General features: G+C 39.0%; 1 protein-coding gene across 1 annotated transcript; it reads left to right on the plus strand.

Moving 5' to 3' along the window:
• Window positions 1-340: 340 nt before the first annotated feature.
• LOC105038001 (uncharacterized protein At1g51745) lies at window positions 341-10,751 on the plus strand. Its single transcript, XM_010913674.4, has 4 exons — window positions 341-819; window positions 1,187-1,490; window positions 5,181-6,256; window positions 9,163-10,751. Exons 2-4 carry the CDS (start codon window positions 1,300-1,302, stop codon window positions 10,368-10,370), a joined length of 2,475 nt encoding a protein of 824 aa, XP_010911976.1. The 5' UTR covers window positions 341-819; window positions 1,187-1,299; the 3' UTR covers window positions 10,371-10,751.
• The last annotated feature ends 5,032 nt before the right edge of the window (window positions 10,752-15,783 follow it).

The raw sequence follows: 15,783 nt of genomic DNA on the forward strand, positions 1-15,783 counted from the left end.
TTATCACAAATTTATTTTTACTGTACCAACAAAAATGATCGTTCGATTATGCTCCAACCATCACATGAAAAAAAAAAAAAAAAAATCACAGACTTTCCTACAAAAACTCTGCCCAAGGAGAAGCTTAATCGCAGAGGAACACCCTCTTGGAACAGTCGTGACGGGAGACCCGCTTGGGATCCATTCAAATTAGCACAGGAACCGAGTCAAGCCGACCCAGGTCAAGCGCAGTCCGAGTCCAACGCGGGCTCAAATCACACCCGCTTCGTCCCGTCCGAGGCCCCTCCCCGCCACCCCTAGTCAACTTACCGTCTTGGCGTCTTCACCTCTCCACCTCCCAAACCGTGCGCCCAATGCGCAGTGTACCCCAATCCCCGTGCTTGCCTTTGTCCCTTTCTGCTCTCGCTTTGCTCTCCCTCTCTCCCTCTCTCTGAGCACTCTCCAAGCTTCCACCTCTGGGGGAATTCTAACGCCCTCTCGCCCTCCTCAGAGCTCTCTCTTTCGGTCCCATCGATCTATCTGACAACAAAAAAAGGAACGAAAAATACGAGGAGAAAAAGAGATCAAAAGGACTCGTCCATCAAGAATCCTGTTGCAAGTGGAGGAAGAAAAAGGGGGAAAAAAGCGAATAAGAACGGAGTTCGGAGTTCTTGCCTTCTGCCTCTTTTGATATTATTTCTTTGAGCGCTTCGTGATCTTTTCTTCAAGGCCAGGTTTTCTTGCTCCCCCATCTCTTGATCCCTTTCCCCCGCGATCGCTCACACGAGTCGCTGCTCCTCTCTCCGTCGCCCATAGCTCTCGTCGTCTCTCTCTCTGAAGGTAGATTTCTTGGTCTCGCCCCATCTCCCCCCTCCCCCCTCCCCGTTCTCGCGTGCCCTTTTTTCTTTTTTGTATTTTTTCCTTTTTACGGAAGAGATTTCAATGCGCATTGCCTTCCGTAAATATTTCGCGGTCATTGTTTCATCGAAGAATCATTGTTTTGGTTACTTATATAAATATGCTCAGGCAAGAGAGAACTTTATTCTCGTTGTTTTTTTCCTTTTTTTTTTTTTCACGAGTTTTATTTACTTTCTTTTCCTCTCAAGAATCTTTTATACGGGCTTAAAGAAAACCCTACCAAGAAATACTCAAGAAGATCCGATAGTTCGCTCAGTCTTGTTTTTCTTTTTCTCGATTTTTTGGGTAGGTGGAAGGACGAGATCTTGTTTTGCTGTTGGAAGCCCAATGTCGCCAAGACGGAAGAGTGGTGATTCTTGATCTGTTTTTTCTGATTGTGTTCTTGTGGATTTGGATTTAGAGATGGGTGGTGATCAAGACGGGTGTTTGAAGGGGTTCGATGCATCAGCTGGGGGACTGGTTTGGGTCCGCCGTCGGAATGGATCGTGGTGGCCTGGCCGGATACTTGGTCGGGATGAGCTACCAGCAAAATGCTTGCTTCCACCGAGATCTGGAACTCCCATTAAGCTTCTTGGAAGGGAAGATGGGAGCATGTGAGTATTTTCCCCTGCTGATCTCTTATTCTCTAGCTGATACAAGAATCTTTTTCTAAGATTTAACTCTCTGTTGATTTTGCCTGAAGTCAAGGATCATCTCGTTGTTCATCTCAATATTGATTGAAAGCCAGTTTTTTGTTTATACTGAAAAGTAACTGAAAATGTCATGAGCTAGATTTACTTTTATTTTCATTTTTTTTTTTTGTGAGTATATCCATTTACACCACATGCCATTAACCTGTAGTGCTTGTAACATAGGATATCTTTATATTTTTTGTTGTTCATCTTGTTTGTCTTAATGCAAATCTTTCAGTAAAAGAAATGTCCTCTGCAGGATTCCAGGGGGCAGTTGAGTTATGTCCACTAGTAAGGGCCATGTATCAACAACATATGGATTTATATAAATGCCTGCAGATATGTGCACCAGCACATCTAACATTGTTCTCTGCACAACTCGCAGGTCCTTGGTTGTTGTCAGCATCAATAACCCAAGGCTAGGATACTTGCTTTGATGAACTTTAATGGGATATTATATATGTGGTGAATGAGGTCTGTGGGTACAAATAAGTGGGTTGGATAGTTAATATGATATAAACTGATGTTAATAACCATCTTTGTTCAGGTTTCATATATGAATCACAATATGAAGTTTGAAGTTAAACAAGTGTTACAAATGAATTATGATAACAAAACTACTCCTCAAGTTCAGAAGTTAAATTGACAGGAGGAAATGAAATATATTACTTATACCAAATCAAAAAATTAGCCACAACTTTGGGTCCATTTGAGACTAAAAATCGCTTATGAGAAAAGTCTCTAGTCATTTAACAAGGTTTTAAGACAGTTGAATCCAAGCTGTGGATTGTTGAGGGCTTTTCATTTTCTTCCATTTCCTTCTGATGCAGTTAATATTTTGTTTCAATTCATCATCCGACATGTATTTTGCTATCTGCTTTCATTAGTTTGGATCATCATATTACCTGAATTGTATGTTGCAGGATTTCAGAAAAACTCGAATACGTGCTTTAATTTTATATGGCTTGGTTAAAGGCTAAAGCTTTCAGTCATGTTTCATCATCATAAGACATAATTACTAGTGAGAGAATGATATGTTAAAAAAGGAAGCTGATTTTTAAGGTTCAGAGTGCAAAAGCTCAAATCAATGTTAATTGAATGTTCTTAAAAGCTCAGATATGCTACTCTAGCCAAAAAAAAGAAAAAAAAGAAGAAGAAAAAAGCAAGGAGGTAGATGTACAAGGTGACAATGATGAGAAGGATAATGAAGATGATTATGTGCATGTAGATGTTGGTAGCAACATTCTTAATGTCCAGGCAGTGATGGTGGAAAAAGCAGGATATCCTTTTGCACCAACATAAAATGTACAAACTGAAAAAAAGATCTTCAATTATCCCAGGTAGCTTATAAACCTCATGTGTGCTAAATTTGTGCTGAGAACATGTTTGATGGTGCACTAGCATGATTTCTTTAAAGGCTGGATTATTTTTAGACCAAGGGTATAATGATATCAAGGTCATTATCTTGGGAGTTGACTTAGGTGTGAGGTCTGACTGCACATGGCTTATGACATTTTTGCTAGGCATTATTTGGCTACCACATTTATATATTGAGCAATGCAAGCATACTGAGTTGTTACAAATTACGGGCCAGAGGTACACTTTGCAACCAATGGAACATCAGGGGAAAATAGCTTTACACTGGAAGGGAGCTCCTTAATTGATTGTTGGCTCCCAAGACTTCTATCACCATCACTTCTGAAACCAGGATCACAGATCCAATAGTTTCTGGGAGCACGATTATGTTAAAAAGAATGAGGGTTAGGTTTTTGTGATGAACTATATATCAAGGCGTACACATTATTCTGGTAGCTTTTGGAGTACCCATATGCACAAAAAGGTATCTGTTGCACAGCTAAACACATAACAATGAAAAGATGCTAATGCCTTTGACACAAATCAATATTCTCACAAATAGGTATACAAGTAATCATGTTTGAGGTTGAGGGTTGTTCTGGATTTTTCCTCATAAGTTTTTATGGAGGTGTACAAGTTCAGAGCCATTGTAGGCCTAGTTTGAACTTTTGAAGGTTACTGCAATGGTTAGGAACATCATTGCTCATGAATGAGATTCAAGGACAGATTATATAAAGCTTAGGAAAAGGGTATTATCTCCTTCACACAAATTGATTTCATGTATTGGATTTTCTAAGTCCCAGTTTGTTTTCTTCTCTGATGTACCTTCTTTTATACTCCCTCTATCTAACAATGATTCCAAGCACAAAGTCGAGTAGTTTTGTTCTCTTGAGTGGCTTACATCAAAAGCAGAGTATGACACGCTTCCAAAGTGGAGGGTTGCTGAGTACCAACTGATATTTAGAGAACACCGATATGCCCAATAATATAAATGATGAAGATTTGTTTTATTTGTCATCATGCAATGCAAGCCTTTATTCGACCACACATACTTTGGAGGGTCTGGACTTTTGATAGGTGAAGATTTTCTGTACCATAATCACTCACGAACGATTTCAAGACTTTGAACTTTCCATATCACATTTCTGTTTCAAATCAATATTTTCCATCAACAAGGAGTTATAAGGCTTCACGTTGAAGTTCTGTTGCCCATCCATCTATAATGCTTCTCATTACGAATGATGGTACATGTTGAAAAGGGTTGTCCATAGTTTTTAGAATTTTGATCCTTAAATTGTAGCTTCTTTGTATCTCTTTTAGGGGATACACTACCTAACCATCACAACCCCATATTTCTGGCATCAATTTTGTATCAACATTTCAATCCTATAGGCATTTACACAAAAAGGTTTGGAAAAGGGATTTCCAATGGGACAAAGTCACACCACATATTTGTTTATTATATTGTAAATGAGTGGTGCAACTATTGTAGCTTCTATTTACAGTAGTTATTACACTTTAAATTTGCAATGATGTTGATGACGCACACGCACACAATATATGGAGAGAGAGAGAGAGAGAGCTAATATGTGGGTGTACATGCAACATCACTAAGAAGGTCGGTCCTAACCAGATGACCAGGGGCCAGGCACCGATGATTTAAGCTGTTGACTGTGATCTACCATCTCTATGCTGTTCATTGTCAAAAAGTCATGTGATTTAAAGATCCCTAACCTATGCATCGAATGGTCAAAAACTGAAAATTTAGATAACATGAAATAATGCACGTTTTTTGATCGATGGATAGGCTAGGGATCTCCAACACACATAATTCTTTGATAATGAGCCATTTAGAATTGATAGATAATATCCAACAACTGCGATCATCAATGCCAAGCTCCCAGTTGGGCGGTCAGGACTGACCTTATCAGGTCTGTTAGTCTGTTATTTGGGCACCCACATACTAGCTCTACCGCGCCCCCCCCCCCCCACCCCCCCCTTCTCCCTCTAATTATTAGATTATTGCTTTTTAATTCTCCTATAGACCAAGGACAAGCTTTCATAAGTATTATCTTTTTTAAAGAACTACATTTTGGAGTTGATTTCTGGATGAGTTTGAACTGTTCACCTTTTCTTTTAATGAAATCGTAGCTGCTTATATCTTTTGCTTTTATATTCTTGTTTCTATGCTCTGAAAACTGAAAAGCCAGGCAGCCAGTATAATTTCTGTTCTGACTTGTCTGAACTTGCAACCAGGGACTGGTATAACCTTGAAAAATCAAAGCGTGTAAAAGCATTTCGCTGCGGGGAGTATGATGAGTGCATTGAAAGGGCCAAGGCTTCTGCAGTTTGCTCTAAAAAAAAGCCAGCCAATGCAGGAAAGTATGTTCGCAGGGAAGATGCAATCCTGCATGCTCTCGAGATTGAAAACGCTTATTTCTCCAACCGAAATCAGATTAAATCAGGGATGAATAACTCTATGGCTAAAACAAATAGTTTGGTCATGCAATCAAAAAACATGCTTGGTCTTAACAAACAGCCAAGTTATGTTTCCAGAAAACTTGGTGTGCTTAATGAAAGCTCTGCTCAGGAGTTATCTCAATCAGTGTTGTCATTTGAACAACCAAATAACCAAACTGCTAGTGACATGCAGTTTGTGCCAAAAAAGAGATGGAGGACACCAAATGATTCAGAGGATGATGCCACTGAAGGAATAAAACGTATGAGAGATCTTCAGGAAATAGGATTGGGGATGGTATCCAAAAGAAAGCCTAATATTGATGTTCAACCAAAAGGAGACAATGAGCTAGCTTTTGTTAACAATGCTTCTCTCAGTGAAGCAAACAACGATAATGGTTTTTCTAGTACTTTCCATATAAATAGCAGAAAAGCTTCTTGCTCATCAGTGAAGCAAAAACGATCTCATGTGGTCCTACCTTATGAAAATTCGAGAAAGAAAAACCATCATAGCCCACTAACTAAGGTTCGCAAGGGCACAAGGGTTATAATTCCATCATATTGTCATTGGGGTGGTGGCTTTGTGGGACTTTCATCTCTCCAGGGAGAGACACCAAAAAAACTAGTGGCACCTAAATCTACCACAAAGAAGGGAGAGTTTTTAGCGGTCACCGATAACAGTCCAGTCTGTTCAGGCACTTCATGTGAGGAGGCTTTATTGGATGACTGTGAGAACACTTGTAACACTGTTGATGGCACCCATCAATCTGAAATTAAGGATAGTGAACTTTCAGGCATGCTAGAATTTATTGATGATGATTGCTCTGACGGCCTTATTGATGTTCCTCTTTTCATGGAAGACAACATTGATGGAGGTATGCCCTCAAACTTCTCTTTCATGTGACATATCATATTCATGTTTTGTTCTGAAAGGCAACTTGCTTATCCTCTTCTTTGCAAATTTCACATATTTGAAGATCATTTAATTACCTGATGTCCAAACTTTCTGATTTCTTGAGAGTGATGAAAGTTGTGTCACTTCAGCTAACTAGTATAAGGTAAACTAGTGCGAGTGTGTGCACTTGCACTTGTGATTGGACTAGTATAGGTTGTGACTCCTGCTCAACTTCATAGAAAATTGTTCGAAGTTATATATGTGACAAGAAATGTGCCTTGTACCTGGAATTCAAGTGGGTAGATGGCTGAGATCCATATGGTGGCGGCATTGTTTTTGGACATGAAATCTGTTTTTCTCTTAATGTATGGTGGATTAGTGTAGGTTAGTTGTTTTCTCTGCTTATCATCAATAACTGGCAGCCCATATTCCCTCCAAAGAATTTATAGTTGAGGACCAGGACCTTGAGGCAGTCTGTCCAAAAAGATGCAAAAGGACCACGGCATAGAACATTCAGCAGAACTGTTAGGAACCCTGATCATCTTCTACATCTTATTAAACTAACTTGTAAAGATACCAGACGCATGCATGCGAGCAGATTCATAAATTTATATATGTATGTTTTGTGTAAGAATGTTGTGCATGCATGAGTGCCCGTTATGTGTTATAGAGTTTAAATCAATAAAGGTCATAAGCGGATATTATCTTGAGAAGTGGAGATGGTTCTTGTTATGAAGGCTTGTTGATTGTGGTTCCTAGTTTTTGGTGCATGCCATGTGTGTGATTGCTGAATCTGTTGAATAATATCAGAAGTACTGGATCTGTCTTAAATTAAAAATTGCATGGTTTTTTTATTATAAAATTCTTTTATACCCATTAAACTATGCTAAAATTGTTATGCGCTTATATGTGTAAGTGGATTAGGGGCGAAACCCATTTTCAATTGGTCAAGGGAACAACCATTATGGGGCTTCTTGTGTAACAACCATTATGGGTACTTAGTCTCACCTGACTAGATAGAAATTGCTCTACGGAGATCAGCAAGGTTTAAGGAGAGATTTGGTTTATACCTTATAATTATGTTGGTAGATGGTTGAGATTACTATGATGAGATTTATTCTTTCAAAGACTTCTTATTTATTGTGTGGTTGAATAGTGGAAGTCAGGTTATTGCTCTACTTGATGAGGTAGTGAACAAATGATCTTGTCATGTCAGTACAGTAGATGTCTTCCTCTTCTTGAACGTATATTCCATCTATCCTCAACTTTAAGACTGAAGCAGAAACACTGCAAAGCTGGAATTCATGTCTCCCTCAAGTGAATTTTCTTTGCTTACATTATTAACAAATTTGGCATGAAATTTTAAAAGATAAAAATGGCATGGAATGAGATATTGAGTATTTTGTGGAGCAATTACAGATCCCAGCTTTTTTTACATATTATAAATTAGTGAAAGTCATTCACCTTCTTGAGAAATATATATTGAACTCAAAACTTGGTAACGGTCCAATATTATCGCAATATGTGGAGACGGTTATGTACTTATGCGAATGAAATATTATTGGTTGTGGTTACTAGCTTAATGTGGAAGCATAGCATGTGTGACTGTTGATAGTTTCATATCTATAGAGATTCTTACAGAGGTGGTTACATTTCTTGGAATTTGTTAATAAGCATTAGAAAGTTTTTTTTTTTTTTGGTAAATTAGAAGTTGCATGGGTTTTTCAAGAGAATTCTTTCATCTTGTTTATAATTTTGAAAAGTTACTATCTTTGGCATAGAAATCAGCTTTGCAAGTATCGGCTTTGTACTGGAGCAAAAATGATTGCTTTATTGGAGATAGTGACTTACTCTTTAAGTAAAGGCTGAACGAGCAACAATATGAAGCAAGTACTGGCTATTGAAAACCATGAGATATTAAAAGAAAACATCTTGCATAAACATTTTCTTTACAATTTTTTTGGTTGAAGTGTAGAACAATGAAATTTGCATCTCTCTCCAGATTAATAATGTCTTTTTTTCTGCAGGCTCAACTATGTTGAGCATGCATAAACATCTCAACAAACGGTATCCCATCTATATAGGTGGACATTATAAACTGTATGTTGCTTACCTTCATCACGGTCAAAAACAAGCCTTTCCTATTACTTGCAATGACTTTTATTCAAGGCATGCCTTTATTTTATGATCGTTGGACCAACTTAGTGTGTTTGGCATATGTTATCTTACCCTCATGGTTGATACTTACTGGGTCTCCATTGAAGTCTTATGTTGACTGTGCTAGTTTTGTTTTCTTTAATTTCAACATCACGGCCCATGGAATGCTAAACCCTCTTACTATGAAAATGTCTATTGTAACTTAATCTAATCTTCATATGGTTGTCACATGACATAGCACAGTTACAATCTTCACTTGATCTGTCAGATACTACCCTTTTTAGAAAAACTTTTAGTTATTGCCAATATAATAAGTTTAAGTATGCAATTAATCAGTTAACGATAAATGCTGGCAATCACTCTTGATTGGAACCTTATTAGTGAAGATTTACCAATTTTGATGGTGTTCCTATGTTTCAGTTTGATTGATCTTTTTTCATTAACTTCCAAAGCAGTCCATCATTAGTTTCATGGCAGTATTCATCTTAATGTAGTCTTGTAACTCAGTAGTTAATGGCGTACAATGTGGGTAAGCACATGACAAATGGAAACTCACTGGCCTCAAGCGAACGATATCTTGCATCTTCTATTATAAATATTAATTTTGTGGGGAAGATTTTATAAAGATCTGGAGTTAAAGATGTCATAAACTAATGGTCTTATGTTTGCCGTTGTTCATACTTGTAAATATATCTCACTAATTCCTACCTAATATTTCCACCTTTCCAGACTATCTCCACCTGTTTGAATCTTGTGGATCTAGAAACCTTCAGCCTCATGCTGCAGATAAGCATTATAACCATTGCAGTCAGGATAGGTTTACTTCACAGTTTAGTGAAGGACTTGGTGAGAGTGGCTTTGCTGGATCTGGAGCTCACGTTAATCATATCAGACAGAGGATAGACAAGAAGAGTTCAGAACGGTATCCAAATGGGAAAAAGAATTTGAAATATCTAAGACTGAACCAAAGGATAGATTCAGAAAGCTTTGGTGGCAGGGCTGATCGGTTCGAGTATTCGTTGAAGGATAAAATGCAGAAGGATAGATTGTTTGTAGGTTCTGAATGTAAAATTGGCAACAACTCCTATGATGAGTCCCTGACATCTGACAATTGTGGGCAGTTGGTGAAATGTGAGTCAGTTGCAGATGTAGGTGATGTTCCCCAAGCTCAGACTCCCAATTTTACCAAACTCCCTTGCGTGAATGACGTGGGATCAAACTTTGCTAGTGAACAAGTTATCCAGTCAGCTGAGGTTGTAAACAAGCTCTCAAACTCATTGTCGTTTGCAAGAGATATAGATGCACCATTCACAGTGCCTGTCTCTACCATCCCACCCCGACAATCATTTGTAAATCACCAAGTTCATCTCCCAGCTTTTTCCAGGCACCAGGTCCCAAAGCCAGTCAGAAGCTTGTTAATGGATTCTCTTCTATTTGATGTTGAGTTGAATGTTCAAGCAAGCTACCAGGGTCCACACGTGCCGCTGGTTTCTCTCATGAGTAAATTGAATGGTAAACCCATTGTAGGCCACCCTATTTCTGTAGAGGCTCTTGAGGATGGTGCTGCTGTTGCTCTGGTGACTAGAAATGGACGGTGCCCAATTACAAGCAACATTGACCGATCACTCAAGAATAGGATCAGTATGATTGATAAATTGCAGCCAAGGGAGTATAAAACACAATCGAATCTCAATATTCAAGGGAAGAAAGCTAATCATATAAAGGTCAAGTCTCCCTCAATGAAAAAGAAGTCTTCAAAAAATAAGAAATCAGGGTTCTCTCCGAGAAAGATTCGCAGGCTATCATCAATTGCTGTTGATCAGAAATACAAGCAGGAAGAGAGAAAGCCAATGGTGGAAAAGATCAAGGGACCTGCTGTTGCATGCGTCCCCCTCAGACTTGTTTTTAGTAGGATTAATGAAGCATTGAGCTGTTAAGTGCGACCAGCAAATGTTAGCTAACACCAGGCAGACGAGGACTCCAACTTTCCTTCTTGAATCTTGCTGAAGTGACAAAAATTGGTGCCTTTGTCTCTCAGTACGTGGAAGTTGCTGACGTTGTAAATTCCGCCCCCAAAATAGACATACTGATCTTGTTCATATCCTTTGTATTAGTTTGCAGTCCATCACTGGATTAGGAAATTGTCAGGCATTACCTATAGTTTCATTGAAGCATTTAGTTTAGAAAATCTCATCATTGGATATTTTGGCTTTCACAGGTTGTTGTGGCTGTATATGTCTAGAACTTGAGATGAAATATGGTGCTTCAAATTTTGACATTTTAAATAGATGAGTCATTTACCTGTCTCGGTTCACTTACCTGCATTAAGTTGCACCATGTTTGCTTTATTCTCTCGTGGAATCCTCTGCTTGATTTACTCAAGACTCAAAAGAGTGGCTTGACTGGTGGCTTTAGCAGAAGATTGCGCATGCTTGGGGCCTTAATTTTCCTGCCTTTCTTGTCTGGGTAGATTGACTTCGTGTTTTCGTACAAATCTTTGTATCATATACACGTTCATGTTTTCACTCCTCTATTGTAATGATGCATCTTGACAGGCTATCCGCTCACGGAATGATACTCGTGTAGGGCCACTAACGAATTCCGTGTTCCCTTCAAATGTTGTGATTGCGTGCAAGATAAAAAAAGATCCATATTAGATTGAACCATATCGCGGAGGAGAGGTCAAGATTCCATCTGGCAGAGGGATCTACCCCGGGAAGGGCTCTCGATCGAGAGACCTTCTCAATTGTGAATGAATCGACGTGGTGAAGACAGAGAAGATCATAAATTTCTTGGTCAGTGCGGATGATGGTAGTGATGTCTCGGTGCTTCCAATAGTTGGATTGGGCGGAGTTGGGAAGACCACACTTGTCCAGCTTGCTTATAATGATCAGGGGATAAAAGAGCACTTTGATCTTAAATTATGGGTTTGTGTTTCAGATGATTTTACCATCCAGAAAATTATAAAAGCGATTATTGAGAGTGCCACCGGCCAAAAGTGTGATCTCTCAAACTTGGAAGCTGCGCAGCTTCAGCTCCAAGCTAAACTGAGAAGGAGGAGATTGTTGCTCGTTCTGGATGATGTCTGGACTGCTGGACTCTGGACTCTGTTCAAGCAAAGAGCATTTGGCCCAGAAAGAGAAGAAACTCCAAGGTTGGTCGAAATTGGAAAGCAGATCGTTGAAAAATGCAGGGGATTGCCTTTGGCTGCAAAGTCTGTCGGAAGTCTAATGAGGTTCAAAACTGAGGAAGCGGAGTTGGTGCATCTCAGAGATAGCGAACTTTGGAGATTGCCTGTAAACGAGAACAGTATATTATCAGCATTACAGTTGAGTTATGATCATTTGCCCTCTTATTTGAAGCAGTGTTTTGCTTATTGTTCAATATTTCCAAAAGATTATATAATTAATAAGGAGAAACTGATTCAGTTGTGGATTGCCGAAGATTTCATCCCAAAAATGGACGGTGATATGCATCAGGAGGAAGTTGGCAACCAATGCTTCAATAGCTTGTTGTGGAGATCCTTTTTTCAGGATACCAGAAAGGATGAGTATAACAACATATGCTTGTGTAAGATGCATGACTTGGTCCATGATCTTGCATGTTCTACGCAAGAGATGAGTCCTCGATCATGAGGGGGGACATGAAGAGAAGCATTCCACATGGATGACTGTATTCATCAATTGTTGATGACGATTACTTGTCGGTAGTTCAAGTTCTTGCAAGGCTGAGAGATCATCACTTGGGAACTTCAAGCAAATCCGGTTATATAGTGTGTGTAACACTGCAATCATCTTTAATTTATTTACCTTGTTGAATCAAAAGGAGATGCCATGGGAATTGATAATGTATTCTGCCCCTTGATAGGTGAACTTTTTTGCTTTAATTATTGATGACCGCGAGGAAAAGGAGAATATATTTGTTAAAGAAGTATGGCGTGCCTACTCGGTAGGCAACTCACGGAACAAGAGCACTGGTGCGCTATATGGTGTTTTCAGTCTTCCCCAGGTCGCCAGGCCTGAGCGACCCTATTCCTCTCATTTGTTGTAGAAAATACAAAATCTATTTCATTCTTGAGTTTGCAAGAAAAAAAATCACTCATCTACCTTTTTTTTTAAGAAGATAATACATATTCAAGAAGTTTCCGATGATTTTGTCCACAAAAAGTGATAATCTAAAGAACGCATATATGTATTGAATATTGAATGTTGAGTTTGTATCACACTCATGAATCTTCTGTATTGTTCTTGGGTAAAAGAAAAAAAAAAACTTACAAATTAATAGTTGTTGCTTCAAAACTCGAAATTTGAAGTAGAGTGAATCGACTTGAGCGAGATTGAGCTGGAGCAATCCATGTAATCTAATGAAAATTCTTTTAATCTGTAAAAACAGTCAAGAAACCGGATAGGGATCTTTCGGTTCTTGATCCTCAGATGTTTAAGTCAGTTCGAGCTTTGAAAATAGAAGTAGAAAAGAGTGGAAGAGAAAGAAAAATTGAATGGAACTGAAGAAAAACTTAGTAGAAGCCAAGAATCTGATTTGATTTCCTACTGACAGAATTTCTCCTAGTTTCTGTAAGTTAGACTTATCGATGGAGGAACTTTGACCTTCTATTTATAGAGGGGATGATGAGGTTGTTTCGAAATTTGTTAGGCCGTTAGGAGAGTTTGTTAGACAGTTAAAGAGCATCTATAAGTGAACTGGCATACAGTTGTGCATGCAAGTTGGACATGAGATCGTGACCAACTGTTGCCTGATTGAAGAAATCACTGTGGGCATTTGTAAAATAGCCAAATCTGTTCTAATAATAGCTCACCTCGGTAGAAGGCCAGGATGAAATAAGGATGCCATAACATTTCAGTATAGAGAAGACCAGGATTCAGATCAGCATATACCTGATCTGAATATTTCTGTTAGAAGAGATGTCATCCGAAGAGTATAAGGATGTCTTTTATACGAATCGGTAAAATATCGATCTGAATCCGGTTTACAAGTAAATTGATATGCTGGGATCTGGCACTTTAAGATTGATATCTCTTTGATCTCATATGATGATGTCACATATCTCGAGGATGGTTTAATGCATCAATATTTTGCCCCCCACTTCCTATGTCCGAGGTGATAATTTTCTGATCGGACTAGGAAGCAAGAGTATCTTCATAGAGTCTTCACTAATTTGAGAAGTATTCACCATAAAGGTTAGATTTCATCGGTCTGAATATTTTATCTCCAAATTAACCTTTTTTGGCCCGAGTATTTACCATCCAGGAGATCTTCTCTCCACGTTTACCTCATTTTGGCCGTTGACCGATTAAGACATCTTATCTTCGCTCTTGAATTTTTGATCGGATTTTCATTAGTCGGGAGATCTTATCTTTGCATTTGATTTTTAACTCATTTTTTTACCAACTAGAAGATCTTATCTCTGTGCTTGAATTTTTGGTCCAACTTTCATCGGTCAGAAGATCTTATCTCTACATTCGACTTTTGATTTGGTATCAAACTGATCAGGAGATCTTATCTCCATGTTTCACTTCAGAATTTTCTGGATTGATGTCGTCACCATATGGAATAAATGCACCATGCTTCGAGAGCATTGAAATTAATTGTTTGGTTAAAAACGAAGAGATTTAACCTTTCGAAAAATGATCCGTCATATCTCCCCTCATCATTGCTTGGAAGGGTGACTTAAAAATATCAAATAACAGTGCGACAAATATTAACACCCGACTGGTTTATCAGCTTGGGCATGGATCGATCCGACGTGGCAGGATCTGAGGAAAGATGCGCCTAATCGCTATTTGATCAAGTGTTGGATTAGCATCAAGTAGCACAAATTGGTAAGGAGACTAATTAATCTTGACCGTTAGTCCGCCTATAAAAGATTTTGCCCTCTGATTACTGTTCATTTTTCCAGTGACCTTGTGGAGGTGTTGTCAAAATATTTCTAGAAGCTTCTCAACGCCGAACGATCGTTAGAGATAGTGAGGAGCTTCGTCGGAATGAGAGAGGAGTCCATCTCATCTCTTAGGAGGGTTTCATCTATCTTTTTTAGGTACCAGTCCTTTCTTTCAACCGTAGGGTAGCCCTTCTTCCTTTTTCGAGTTTTTTTATTTTTTTTCATACTTTTTTTCTAAAAAATATGTCCCACAGAAGTAGGAAGGGGAAGGAGACTATAGATGAACCGTATGTTAGGTCGACCTAGCCCTTACTGACCATAGAGATAGAAAATGCATCCCGAGAAGATCTTGAAACCGGCCTGTTAGACGAGAGGAATTCGGATCACAGCACGGAATCTCCTATGCATGATCTCATGGACTTCCTTGGTTCAGAGACAGAGGGATCTGTTTGGACCGAGAAGAACCTCACAGGACTTAGAGATAAGTATAACATATTCGATGAATATGAAATGCTAGTGCCGGATCAGGAAGGTCAAGTCTCTGAACCTCCTGAGGCCTGCACAACCTTCTACAATGAGTCTCTTCGATCCGGCCTACAGTTTCTATTGCATCTCTTTTTCTGTAATATCTTTGATTTCTATAGGGTCCACCCCACCTAAATAACCCTCAATACAATTAGGATGATTATAGTATTCATCATCATGTGCGACTTCCTTCATATAGACCTTAGAATCTTCTTGTTTAGATCTTTAGTCCTTTTAAAAAGGCATCCAAGTGAGAGGGACTGGTGGTACTTCTGACCTCAGAAGGACTGTAAATTTGGACCTAACCTTCCTTCTTCCATTTTACGATTGGAAGAGTCATTTTTTCTTTATTTGGACTCCCATTCCATGGGGTTTTAGGACCTTCTGGGGCATTCGGACACCAAACATAACTCCCATGATGAAATTCTCTCCGAAGATGAGATGGCTCATTCAACTCTGATCACCACCAAAACACCCAAGCTCTCTATTTTGAAAAACAATCAGGCATTGTATGACACCGAAATCAGTCTATACTCTCTTTGAGATAAGATCAGAGTGTTTTATTATTTTTTAACTTCTCTCTTTTCATCTTCAATGTTCTAAAACGTATATCTATTGCAGAGATGAGGTTCAATCCGACAAAGATAGAGGAGTGGAAAAGAAAAGATCAACTGAAATCATCCGCCACTATCCCCACATCGAAAAGAGTTAAAGGTGCGAAACCTCTTTCTGCCCTGACGCCATCCCGATCTTTATCAGTGACTCCCTCTCCGATCACCTCGGAGAGAAGTGAAGCCTCCCGGAGACTGCAAAACTCTCTTCGGGCATTGTCATTGGAGCCGCCTCGTCAACCTGCTATGGGGAGGATCAAGAACAACAGTGCCCGACCTGTACCGCCCTCTAAAGAGCTCGAACACAAACTGATC

The sequence above is a fragment of the Elaeis guineensis genome, chromosome 2 (assembly GCF_000442705.2).
Source record: "Elaeis guineensis isolate ETL-2024a chromosome 2, EG11, whole genome shotgun sequence".
In the NCBI taxonomy this organism is placed as follows: Eukaryota; Viridiplantae; Streptophyta; class Magnoliopsida; order Arecales; family Arecaceae; genus Elaeis; species Elaeis guineensis.